At 46.3% G+C, this 13,537-nt stretch overlaps 1 protein-coding gene across 1 annotated transcript; it reads right to left on the reverse strand.

Moving 5' to 3' along the window:
- Positions 1–11,054: 11,054 nt before the first annotated feature.
- LOC147979274 (uncharacterized) lies at positions 11,055–13,110 on the reverse strand. The gene has a single exon (XM_087546828.1). The coding sequence runs from the start codon at positions 12,911–12,913 to the stop codon at positions 11,321–11,323; it is 1,593 nt and encodes a 530-aa protein (XP_087402954.1). The 5' UTR covers positions 12,914–13,110; the 3' UTR covers positions 11,055–11,320.
- Positions 13,111–13,537: the final 427 nt, after the last annotated feature.

Genomic DNA, 13,537 nt, shown 5'->3' on the forward strand with positions numbered 1-13,537 from the left:
AATGTTCCTGAGGTGCCTGCACTGACTAGAGAGGAAGTTGATGATGATGATCATGAAACTTCAAATCAAGTTGCTACTGAACTTCGTAGGTCCACAAGGACACGTTTCGCACCAGAGTGGTACGGCAACCCTGTCTTGGAAATCATGTTATTAGACAACGGTGAACCTTCGAACTATGAAGAAGCGATGGTGGGCCCGGATTCCGACAAATGGCTGGAAGCCATGAAATCCGGGATAGGATCCATGTATGAAAATGAAGTATGGACTTTGACTGACTTGCCCGTTGATCGGCGAGCCATAGAAAATAAATGGATCTTTAAGAAGAAGACAGACGCGGATGGTAATGTGACCATCTATAAAGCTCGGCTTGTTGCTAAGGGTTATCGACAAGTTCAAGGGGTTGACTACGATGAGACTTTCTCACCCGTAGCAAAGCTAAAGTCCGTCTGAATCATGTTAGCAATTGCCGCATTCTATGATTATGAGATATGGCAAATGGACGTCAAAATGGCAATCCTTAATGGTTTCCTTAAGGAAGAATTGTATATGATGCAGCCAGAAGGTTTTGTTGATCCTAAGAATGCTGACAAGGTGTGCAAGCTCCAACGCTCGATTTATGGGCTGGTGCAAGCATCTCGGAGTTGGAACATTCGTTTTGATGAGATGATCAAAGCGTTTGGGTTTATGCAGACTTATGGAGAATCCTGTATTTACAAGAAAGTGAGTGGGAGCTCTATAGCATTTCTCATATTGTATGTGGATGACATACTGTTGATGGGAAATGATATAGTATTCTTGGAAAGCATAAAGGCCTACTTGAACAAGTGTTTTTCAATGAAGGACCTTGGAGAAGCTGCTTATATATTAGGCATCAAGATCTATAGAGATAGATCGAGACACCTCATTGGTCTTTCATAGAGTACGTACCTTGACAAGATATTGAAGAAGTTCAAAATGGATCAGTCAAAGAAGGGGTTCTTGCCTATATTGCAAGGTACGAGATTGAGCACGGCTCAATGCCCGACCACGGCAGAAGATAGAGAAAAGATGAGTGTTGTCCCCTGTGCCTCGGCCATAGGGTCTATCATGTATGCTATGTTGTGTACCAGACCTGATGTAAACCTTGCCGTGAGTTTGGTAGGAAGGTACCAAAGTAATCCCGGCATGGAACACTGGACAACGGTCAAGAATATCCTGAAGTACCTGAAAAGGACTAAGGAAATGTTTCTCGTTTATGGAGGTGACGAAGAGCTCGTCGTAAAGGGTTACATCGATGCTAGCTTCGACACAGATCTGGATGACTCTAAGTCACAAACCAGATACGTGTATATTTTGAATGGTGGGGCAGTAAGCTGGTGCAGTTGCAAGCAAAGTGTTGTGGCGGGATCTACATGTGAAGCGGAGTACATGGCAGCCTCGGAGGCAGCACAAGAAGCAGTCTGGGTGAAGGAGTTCATTACCGACCTAGGAGTCATACCCAATGCATCGGGCCCCATGACCCTCTTCTATGACAACACTGGAGCTATTGCCCTTGCCAAGGAGCCCAGGTTTCACAGAAAGACTAGGCATATCAAGCGTCGCTTCAACTCCATTCGTGAAAGTGTTCAAAATGGAGACATAGAGATTTGTAAAGTACATACGGACCTAAATGTAGCAGATCCGTTGACTAAACCTCTCCCTAGAGCAAAACATGATCAACACCAGAACTGCATGGGTGTTTGATTCATCACAAGTAACTAGAATATTGACTCTAGTGCAAGTGGGAGACTGTTGGAAATATGCCCTAGAGGCAATAATAAAATGGTTATTATTATATTTCTTTGTTCATGATAATTGTCTATTGTTCATGCTATAATTGTGTTATCCGGAAATTGTAATACATGTGTGAATACATAGACCACAACACGTCCCTATTGAGCCTCTAGTTGACTAGCTCGTTGATCAAAGGATAGTCATGGTTTCCTGACTATGGACATTAGATGTCATTGATAACGGGATCACATCATTAGGAGAATGATGTGATGGACAAGACCCTCAAAGATCGTGTAGTTCGTTTGCTGTAGCTTTTCTGAATGTCAAGTATCATTTCCTTAGACCATGAGATTGTGCAACTCCTAGATACCGTATGAGTGCCTTGGGTGTGCCAAACGTCACAACGTAACTAGGTGACTATAAAGGTACATTACAGGTATCTCCGAAAGTGTCTGTTGGGTTGGCACGAATCGAGACTGGGATTTGTCACTCCGTATGACGGAGAGGTATCTTTGGGCCCACTCGGTAATGCATCATCATAATGAGCTCAATGTGATCAAGTGGTTGATCACGGGATCATGCATTACGGTACGAGTAAAGTGGCTTGCCGGTAACGAGACTGAACAAGGTATTGGGATACCGACGATCGAGTCTCGCACAAGTAACGTACCGATTGACAAAGGGAATTGTATACGAATTGATTGAATCCTCGATGTCGTGGTTCATCCGATGAGATCATCGTGGAGCATGTGGGAGCCAACATGGGTATCCAGATCCCATTGTTGGTTATTGAACGGAGAGTCGTCTCGGTCATGTCTGCATGTCTCCCGAACCCGTAGGGTCTACACACTTAAGGTTCGGTGACGCTAGGGTTGTTAGGAAGACTTGCATGTGATTACCGAATGTTGTTCGGAGTCCCGGATGAGATCCCGAACATCACGAGGAGTTCCGGAATGGTCCGGAGGTAAAGATCTATATATGGGAAGTTGTCATATGGTCGCCGGAAAGTTTCGGGGGCATATCGGTATTGTACCGGGGCCACCGGAGGGGTTCCGGGGGTCCACCGGGAGGGTCCACCTCTTCCGGAGGGCCTTATGGGTTGTATGGAGAAGGGAACCAGCCCAAGTGGGCTGGGGCGCCACACCCCCCTAGGGCCCATGCGCCTAGGGTTGGGGCAAACCCTAAAGGGGGGCGCCCCCTTGCTTGGGGGGCAAGCCCCCCTCCCCTTGCCCCCCCCTCTAGATCTCATCTAGAGGGGGCCGGCCCCCTTCCCCTTTCCCCTATAAATACAGGGGTGAGGGGAGGGCTGCAGACAACATCCAAGGCGCAGCCCCTCCCCTCCCCAACACCTCTCCTCCTCCATAAGAGCTTGGCGAAGCCCTGCCAGAGTACTGCAGCCTCATCACCACCACGCCGTCGTGCTGCTGTTGGAGCCCTCTTCCTCAACCTCTCCCTCCTCCTTGCTGGATCAAGGCGCTGGAGACGTCCTCACTCCGTACGTGTGTTGAACGCGGAGGTGCCGTCCGTTCGGCACTAGGATCTTCGGTGATTTGGATCACGTCGAGTACGACTCCATCAACCCCGTTCTCTTGAACGCTTCCGCTCGTGATCTACAAGGGTATGTAGATGCACTCCTCTCTCCCTCGTTGCCAGATGACTCCATAGATTGATCTTGGTGATGCGTAGGAAATTTTAAAATTCTGCTACGTTCCCCAACATATATCTACTTGATAAAACATAAGTCTGAAACATTTGAAAAGTTCAAAGAATTTCAGAGTGAAGTGGAAAATCATCGTAACAAGAAAATAAAGTTTCTATGATCTGATCGTGGAGGAGAATATTTGAGTTACGAGTTTGGTCTTCATTTTAAACAATGCGGAATAGTTTCGCAACTCACGCCAGCTGGAACACCACAGCATAATGGTGTGTCTGAATGTCGTAACCGCACTTTATTAGATATGGTGTGATCTATGATGTCTCTTACTGATTTACCGCTATCATTTTGGGGTTATGCTTTAGAGACGGCTGCATTCACGTTAAATAGGGCACCATCGAAATCTGTTGAGATGACACCTTATGAATTATGGTTTGGCAAGAAACCCATGTTGTCATTTTTTAAAGTTTGGGGCTGCGATGCTTATGTGAAAAAGCTTCAACCTGGTAAGCTCGAACCCAAATCGGAGAAATGTGTCTTCATAGGATACCCAAAAGAAACTGTTGGGTACACCATCTATCACAGATCCGAAGGCAAGATATTCGTTGCTAAGAATGGATCCTTTCTAGAGAAGGAGTTTCTCTTGAAAGAAATGAGTAGGAGGAAAGTAGAACTTGATGAGGTGATTGTACCTACTCCCTTATTGGAAAGTAGTCCATCACAGCAATCAGTTCCTATGATTCCTACACCAATCAGTGAGGAAGCTAATGATGATGATCATGAAACTTCTAATCAAGTTACTACCGAACCTTGTAGGTCAACCAGAGTAAGATCCGCACCAGAGTGGTACGGTAATCCTGTTCTGGAGGTCATGTTACTTGACCATGACGAACCTACGAACTATGAGGAAGAGATGATGAGCCCAGATTCTGCAAAATGGTTTGAGGCCATGAAATCTGAGATGGGATCCATGTATGAGAACAAAGTATGGACTTTGGTTGACTTGCCCGATGATCGGCAAGCCATAGAGAATAAATGGATCTTCAAGAAGAAGACTGACGCTGACGGTAATGTTACTGTCTACAAAGCTCGACTTGTTGCGAAAGGTTTTCGACAAGTTCAAGGAGTTGACTATGATGAGACCTTCTCACCCGTAGCGATGCTTAAGTCCGTCCGAATCATGTTAGCAATTGACGCATTTTATGATTATGGAATTTGGCAAATGGATGTCAAAACTGCATTCCTTAATGGATATCTTAAAGAAGAGTTGTGTATGATGCAACCAGAAGGTTTTGTCAATCCAAAAGGTGCTAACAAAGTGTGTAAGCTCCAGCGATCCATTTATGGACTGGTGCAAGCATCTCGGAGTTGGAATATACGCTCTGATAGTGTGATCAAAGCATATGGTTTTATACAGACTTTTGGAGAAGCCTGTATTTACAAGAAAGTGAGTGGGAGCTCTGTAGCATTTCTGATATTATATGTGGATGACATATTGTTGATCGGAAATGATACTGAATTTCTGAATAGCATAAAAGGATACTTGAATAAGAATTTCTCAATGAAAGACCTCGGAGAAGCTGCTTGTATATTGGGCATCAAGATCTATAAAGATAGATCAAGACGCTTAATTGGAATTTCACAAAGCACATACCTTGATAAAGTTTTGAAGAAATTCAAAATGGATCAAGCAAAGAAAGGGTTCTTGCCTGTGTTACAAGGTGTGAAGTTGAGTCAGACTCAATGCCCGACCACTACAAAAGATAGAGAGAAAATGAAAGTCATTCCCTATGCTTCAGCCATAGGTTCTATCATGTATGCAATGATGTGTACCAGACCTGATGTGTGCCTTGTGGTACCAAAGTAATCCAGGAGTGGATCATTGGACAGCGGTCAAGAACATCCTGATATACCTGAAAAGGACTAAGGATATGTTTCTCGTTTATGGAGGTGACAAGGAGCTCGTCGGAAATGGCTATGTCGATGCAAGATTTGACATTGATCCGGATGACTCTAAGTCACAAACCGGATACGTATTTTTATTGAATGGTGGAGCTGTCAGTTGGTGCAGTTCTAAGCAAAGCGTCGTGGCGGGATCTACGTGTGAAGCGGAATACATAGCTGCTTCAGAAGCAGCAAATGAAGGAGTCTGGATGAAGGAGTTCATATCTGATATAGGTGTCATACCTAGTGCATCGGGTCCAATGAAAATATTTTGTGACAATACTGGTGCAATTGCCTTGGCAAAGGAATCCAGATTTCACAAGAGAACCAAGCACATCAAGAGACGCTTCAATTTCATCCGTGATCAAGTCAAGGAGTGAGACATGGAGATTTGCAAGATACATACGGATCTGAATGTTGTAGACCCGTTGACTAAGCCTCTCTCATGAGCAAAACATGATCAACACCTAGACTCCATGGGTGTTAGAATCATTACTGTGTAATCTAGATTATTGACTCTAGTGTAAGTGGGAGACTGAAGGAAATATGCCCTAGAGGCAATAATAAAGTTGTTATTTATATTTCCTTATATCATGATAAATGTTTATTATTCATGATATAATTGTATTAACCGGAAACTTAGTACATGTGTGAATACATAGACAAACAGAGTGTCACTAGTATGCCTCTACTTGACTAGCTCGTTAATCAAAGATGGTTAAGTTTCCTAACCATATACATGAGTTGTCATTTGATAAACGGGATCACATCATTAGAGAATGATGTGATTGACTTGACCCATCCGTTAGCTTAGCATTGTGATCGTTTAGTTTATTGCTATTGCTTTCTTCATGACTTATACATGCTCCTATGACTATGATATTACACAACTTCCGAATACCGTAGGAACACTTAGTGTGCTATCAAACGTCACAACATAACTAGGTGACTATAAAGATGCTCTACAAGTGTTGATGGGTTTCGTAGTAATTTCAAAAATTTCCTACGCTCACGCAAGATCATGGTGATGCATAGCAACGAGAGGGGAGAGTATGATCTACGTACCTTGTAGATCGACAACGGAAGCGTTTGGTTGATGTAGTCGTACGTCTCCACGGCCCGACCGATCAAGCACCGAAACTACGGCACCTCCGAGTTCTAGCACACGTTCAGCTCGATGACGATCCCCGGACTCCGATCCAGCAAAGTGTCGGGGAAGAGTTCCGTCAGCACGACGGCATGGTGACGATCTTGATGTACTACTGCAGCAGGGCTTCGCCTAAACACCGCTACAATATTATCGAGGACTATGGTGGAAGGGGGCACCGCACACGGCTAAGAATATGATCACGTGGATCAACTTGTGTTTCTCTGGGGTGCCCCTGCCTCCGTATATAAAGGCTCAAGAGGGGGAGGCCGGCCGGCCATCATAGGGCGCGCCAGGAGGAGTCCTACTCCCTCCGGGAGTAGGACTTCTCCCCCAATCCTAGTTGGAATAGGATTCGCGAGGTGGGAAAAGAGAGAGAGAGAGAAGCAGGGGGGCGCCGACCCCCTCTCTCCTTGTCCTATTCGGACTAGGGGGGAGGGGCGCGCGACCCAGCTCTGGCTGCCTCTCCTCTTCTTCCACTAAGGCCCATTAAGGCCCATATAGCTCCCGGGGGGTTCCGGTAACCTCCCGGTACTCCGGTAAAATCCCAATTTCACCCGGAACACTTCTGATATCCAAACATAGGCTTTCAATATATCAATCTTTATGTCTCGACCATTTCGAGACTCCTCGTCATGTCCGTGATCACATCCGGGACTCCGAACAACCTTCGGTACATCAAAATGCATAAACTCATAATATAACTGTCATCGTAACCTTAAGCGTGCGGACCCTACGGGTTCGAGAACAATGTAGACATGACCGAGACACGTCTCCGGTCAATAACCAATAGCGGGACCTGGATGCCCATATTGGCTCCTACATATTCTACGAAGATCTTTTATCGGTCAGACCGCACAACAACATACGTTGTTCCCTTTGTCATCGGTATGTTACTTGCCCGAGATTCGATCGTCGGTATCCCATACCTAGTTCAATCTCGTTACCGGCAAGTCTCTTTACTCGTTCTGTAATACATCATCCCGCAACTAACTCATTAGTTGCAATGCTTGCAAGGCTTAAGTGATGTGCATTACCGAGAGGGCCCAGAGATACCTCTCCGACAATCGGAGTGACAAATCCTAATCTCGAAATACGCCAACCCAACATGTACCTTTGGAGACACCTGTAGAGATCCTTTATAATCACCCAGTTACGTTGTGACGTTTGGTAGCACACAAAGTGTTCCTCTGGCAAACGGGAGTTGCATAATCTCATAGTCATGGGAACATGTATAAGTCATGAAGAAAGCAATAGCAACATACTAAACGATCGGGTGCTAAGCTAATGGAATGGGTCATGTCAATCAGATCATTCAACTAATGATGTGATCTTGTTAATCAAATGACAACTCTTTGTCCATGGTTAGGAAACATAACCATCTTTGATTAACAAGCTAGTCTAGTAGAGGCATACTAGCGACACTCTGTTTGTCTATGTATTCACACATGTATTATGTTTCCGGTTAATACAATTCTAGCATGAATAATAAACTTTTATCATGATATAAGGAAATAAATAATAACTTTATTATTGCCTCTAGGGCATATTTCCTTCAAGTGTCTCCAATGGTGTTTGTTGAGTTGGCATAGATCGAGATTAGGATTTGTCACTCCGTGTATCGGAGAGGTATCTCTGGGCCCTCTTGGTAATGCACATCACTATAAGTCTTGCAAGCAATGTGACTAATGAGTTAGTTGCGGGATGTTGCATTAGTTAGTTGCGAGATGTTGCATTACGGAATGAGTAAAGAGACTTGTCGGTAACGAGATTGAACTAGGTATTGATATACCGACGATCGAATCTCGGGCAAGTAACATACCGATGACAAAGGGAACAACGTATGTTGTTATGCGGTTTGACCGATAAAGATCTTCGTAGAATATGTAGGAACCAATATGAGCATCCAGGTTCCCCTGTTGGTTATTGACCGGAGATGAGTCTCGGTCATGTCTACATAATTCTCGAACCCGTAGGGTCCACACCCTTAACGTTCGATGACGATCGGTATTACGAGTTTATGTGTTTTGATGTACCGCAGATAGTTCAGAGTCCCGGATGTGATCACGGACATGACGAGGAGTCTCGAAATGGTCGAGACATAAAGATTGATACATTGGACGATGTTATTCGGACACTGGATGAGTTCCGGGGTCACAGGATAAATATCGAAGTGCCGGGGGTTATCGGAAAGCCCGGGAGGACTAATGGGCCAACATGAGCCTTGTGTGAGAGAGAGGAGAGGGTCCTAGGGCTGGCCGCGCCCCCCTTGAGGAGTCCGAATTGGACTAGGAGAGGGCGGCGCCCCCTCCCTTTCCTTCTCCCTCTCTCCCTCTCCTTCCTTCCCCCTCTCTTCCCTTGTTGGAAACCTACTAGGAATAGGATTCCTATTCCTAGTAGGAATCCTACTTGGGGCGCGACCGGCCTTGCCCCTTGCTCCTTTATATACGGGGCAGGGGGCACCGTAGAAAACACAAGTTGACAGTTGTCTTAGCGTGTGCGGTGCCCCCCTCCACAAATTTCCACCTCGGTCATATCGTTGTAGTGCTTAGGCGAAGCCCTGCGTCGGTAACTTCATCATCATCGTCATCATGTCGTCGTGCTGACGAAACTCTCCCTCGGCCTCAACTGGATCAAGAGTACGAGGGACGTCACCGAGCTAAACGTGTGCAGATAGCGGAGGTGTCGTGTGTTCGGTACTTGATCGGTTGGATCACAAAGACGTTCGAGTACATCAACCGCGTTACTTAACGCTTCCGCTTTCGGTCTACGAGTGTACGTAGACACACTCTCCCCTCTCGTTGCTATGCATCTCCTAGATAGATCTTGCGTGATCGTAGGAAATTTTTTTGAAATACCGCGTTCCCCAACACAGCCTATCGGCACAGACGCGCCTAGCTTGCTCTACGGCACACCATCGATCATGTTGTGCTGCGAGCTGCAGCCTTTCGACGCCGATATGCCTATCTTGATCCGCAGCGCTGAAGTGCCGTGCATTAAGTGTCTGCTCAACCCTTACGATGACGAGCAGCACCGCGCCGTCCATCTTTTTCTTTGCTATACGTAAAGTTCTTATGGATTTTGGACTAACATTTTAGTCTCTATCTCTGCTTCTTATTACTTAAAAAGTACGTAAGGTTCAATCTTTCCTCAAAATTTATCCCCATCACCTCTTTGCCCATCCTCCCACCTCTCACCGATTTTCAGGGTTTTTCACCTTCTTCTGATTTAAACGGATCAATCATTGGTAACCCAATAACTCAGATCAATATGTAATAGAACAATAAATTCATGGTCGGTAAATAAACTGTTTTTAATAATAAAATCCGATACCGGTCAAACATGGTTGATAACCCAATAAATAGCAATAAATCCCTTGATTCGTAAAAAAATAAATATCAATCATTCTCTTATTTTTGATAAACTAATAAAGCAGATCAATCACAGACATATAATTATTTTATCAGTTTAAGAAATGATAGAAATATATGTTTTATAACCAAAACATAATCTTATTTTGTGTATTTGTTTTTTTTAACAGACGTGCATGCTCATACGTGCACATACATACTCACCCCTATGAACGCATACACGCATACCCTACCGTACGAGCACTTTCGAGAGACTGAGCCGACACATCATCTTGAAATTGACGGAGTCACCACGAATGTCTTGTAGTTGACAGGAACGTCTCCTCCCTACTGAACGCTCATCGCTGAAATGGATGGAATAAATCCAGAAAAATACGAGCACCAATGTCTAAGTCTAGAATTTGAACTCTCCTCCTAATCATCCAAACACAGGTTTTGCATCAAGATTTGTTCAGTATGATCCTCTTATTTTGTGTAAGGGGAGCTAAGTGTGTTGTTCCGTGAAGCTCGAAGTTTATGCTTTGCACACTTTGATCGTTTGTATTCCGCCGTAGGACGTGTAATTCGGTAGCGCATGCTTTAGCGCAGTTTGGTTTCCATGCAGCTTTGCCCGCCACAGTTTGGACGGAGCATCTGCCGGACTTTGTATCGAGTTTGGTTGCTAGCGACGTTGCCGCACCAGTTTAGTTTGGTTGCTAGCTACGTTGCCGCACCAGTTGGTTAATGGAATATTTTTCCAGTAAAAAAAAAGGTGACCACAAACTGAAAATAGAGATACAATCTCACAGCGAACCAATATTACTGCCTATACTGAAACTGGATACAATTTCATCGTTGCATCAACAGTAAGGAAGAACGACGATCGTATCACAGCAATTCCAAAGACAAATTGAAGAGATGGAAACAAACATAATGACCTACAGATATGACGACGTCAGTGAAAATGTAGTCTTTATGAAACCAAATTTTCTAATCTTCAAGCACTGCAAATGTGAGACAGGAGTGCAGAACAACCCATGAACTCCAGTCAAGTTACCTTCAGTAAGCAACAGCTGAATATATAGCAACCACCTATATCAAAAGTATGCTTGGTAAACCGGTCGCAACGTGTGCATAATGCAAATGATCTAATGTATCACATTCAATCAGAAAGCTGGTAATGATTCAACTAGAAATAAGTGGACACTAACCGCAAACAAGCTATTAACCATAACAGAAGAACACTACCATTCTGTTAAGTTCTTACAGTGGGGGTAATCAAAATACAGCCCCGTTGAATTTGAATTGCCAGTGTACCATCACAATATTCACATTGTAAGACAGAACTCCAAGAGAATTTTTATGAACACCACCAGGATCCAATTTGAGAACAAACAGGTTTAAACTATGGAAACATCTTTAACTTGAGGCTTTTTAGAGCACTCAGTTTAGGTGCGCTATTTTTCCTTTCTCTTACTCATCAACATCCCAACTTAGGTCTTCATCGTCTTCCACAGAGTTCAACCGTTTTCTGATATCCTCCACTTTGCTACTAGGGCTTGACCGTGGACTCCCCGCTTTCTTCTCATCTTGATCACCAACATCCTCAATCTCCTCCCAGCTAAGATCTTCCTCCTGCACTGATGGTCGAGACACCAGTGATAAATCACTCTCCTTACATGAGTCGCCAGCTTCAGTCTTCTCTTCCTGCCCAGTGCCATTGCTTGACTTTGGTGTCGATGCCTCACCGCTGGATTCACCATTATCGTCCTTTGGCGCTACCAAAACCATCTCCTTATCTTCCGCTGCGTATTTTTCATTCACTGCTACTTCTTGTTTTCCCTCAACCTGTGCTTCATGGCTAACAGACTCACCGATTTGCTCCTCTTTCTTATCTGGTATTGTGACAGTGCCTTGTTTGTGATCACCTTGAATATCATCCTCGTCATCAACCTCCCAGCTGAGTTCTTCCTCGTCTTCCTTCGACATGGCCCTGCTTACGAGTTTGGTGCGGACATCCTCTGCTTGCCTGAGCTTGTCCACCGCAAAGAAATACCTGCACCAGAACATGTCATAGGCTACCACCGAAGGCACAAGCCTCTCCACGAAGCTCTCCAACCCAGGACTCTCCCTGAGCACGCCTTCAATCTCATCTTTTCTCTCTTCGACGCTGAATGCCTCCTGCCACCTGCTGAACCCCTCGGCATCCTCAGGCTCCTCGGTGAATGTGGTAGGATCGGCACGCAGCGCCAGAACCTGTGCCTCGAAACGAGTGTACTTCTTGGATGGAAGGGACGAACGCCAGGAGGCTCCGGAGGCGGACTCAGAGAGTTGGGATGAGCCGTCGCCGGTCGCATCTTCGCCATCAGCGTCGACAGATCGGAGCGCCTCGTTGGCATGGGAAAGAAGTCCAGCAGCGGCAGCCCCAAGGTCATCGACAGCCTGTCCGACGGACTCGAGCCTGTCGGAAGCGACGGACGCACCTGCCTCGAGCGCGCCAGGGAGCGCCGCCGCAGCTCGCGCAGCGGCTGCACGAAGGGCCGTGGTCTCGACGCGGAGGCCAGACCCGAGGTCCTGGAGGTCGCGGCGGTAGCCCTCGAGCACCGACTCCGACCGCGACGAGAACGTCTTCATCAATCCTCCGAAGCTCCACCCGCCGCCGGAAACACCCTCCTCCCCCGCCTCCTCCTCCGGAGCCTCGGCTTCTTGCTCGTCGTCCTCATCCTCCGAGGCTTCCTGCCCGTCCCGCGGAGGCAAGTCCTCCGCGAGCGTCTTGATCAGCCCAGCGAAACTCCATCCGCCGCCGGAGCCACCCCCTTCCTCTCCCTGCACTTCATCCGCTGCCGCCATGCCTCCTTGCCCGCCCTCATCCTGCTCTTCCCTCTGCCCCTCAATCTCCTCGGCGAGTGTCTTCATCAGCCCACCGAAGCTCCACCCGCCACCAGAATCGCCGCCCCCGTCCCTCTCCGCTGCTTGCTCGCCCTCCCGCTCCTCCTCCTCGCCCTCCTCTTCCTCGTGCTCGCCGGCGGCGGCGGCGGAGAACACAGAGTTGAAGAAATTATCCATGAGAGCGCGTGGGGACTAGGGTTCGGATTTGGATCTGGACTCTCGAGGCTGGAGGGGGTGGCGTCAGGAGATAGATCGCCTTGCCGTCGGCGAGCGTTCGTTTTTTGCCCTTTTTCTTTTCTCGCTACCATGTGATATGATCATAGCGTTTGGCTCTTACTATGACCTATAGGCCCTGGTGTGATGGGGACCTTACATCAGTGAGGGTGTAAGAGTTCCGTAAGCGATCACTAGTACTAGTAGGACACACTTCGGCTCGGTGCGATTAGGGCCAGGTGGGACTGGTGGAGCTCTGCCTGCCTAACGGGTCTGGATCCACGGAAGTTTGGTAAGTGCGCGTAAAGATCTACTCCACCCGTCTCATGATATAAGAGCGTTTTTACATTGTACTCCCTCCGTTCCTAAATATTTGTCTTTCTAGACATTTCGAATGACTACTACATACGGATGTATGTAGACATATTTTAGAGTGTAGATTCACTCATTTTGCTCCGTATGTAGTCACTTGTTGAAATGCTTAGAAAGACAAGTATTTAGGAACGGAGGGAGTAGTCGGTAAATAATTCAATACGATCAATTGGCCGAGCATTGGGTCGGTCGCTTGTGCATTCGTCACGCGCTGCA

Source organism: Triticum urartu, chromosome 3A, assembly GCF_056163025.1.
Source record: "Triticum urartu cultivar PI428250 chromosome 3A, HENAU_Tu73, whole genome shotgun sequence".
Classification (NCBI taxonomy): Eukaryota; Viridiplantae; Streptophyta; class Magnoliopsida; order Poales; family Poaceae; genus Triticum; species Triticum urartu.

Coding starts and splice junctions, on each gene's coding strand:
- LOC147979274 (XM_087546828.1), bottom strand. CDS start 12,913: ATGGATAATTTCTTCAACTCTGTGTTCTCCGCCGCCGCCGCCGGCGAG.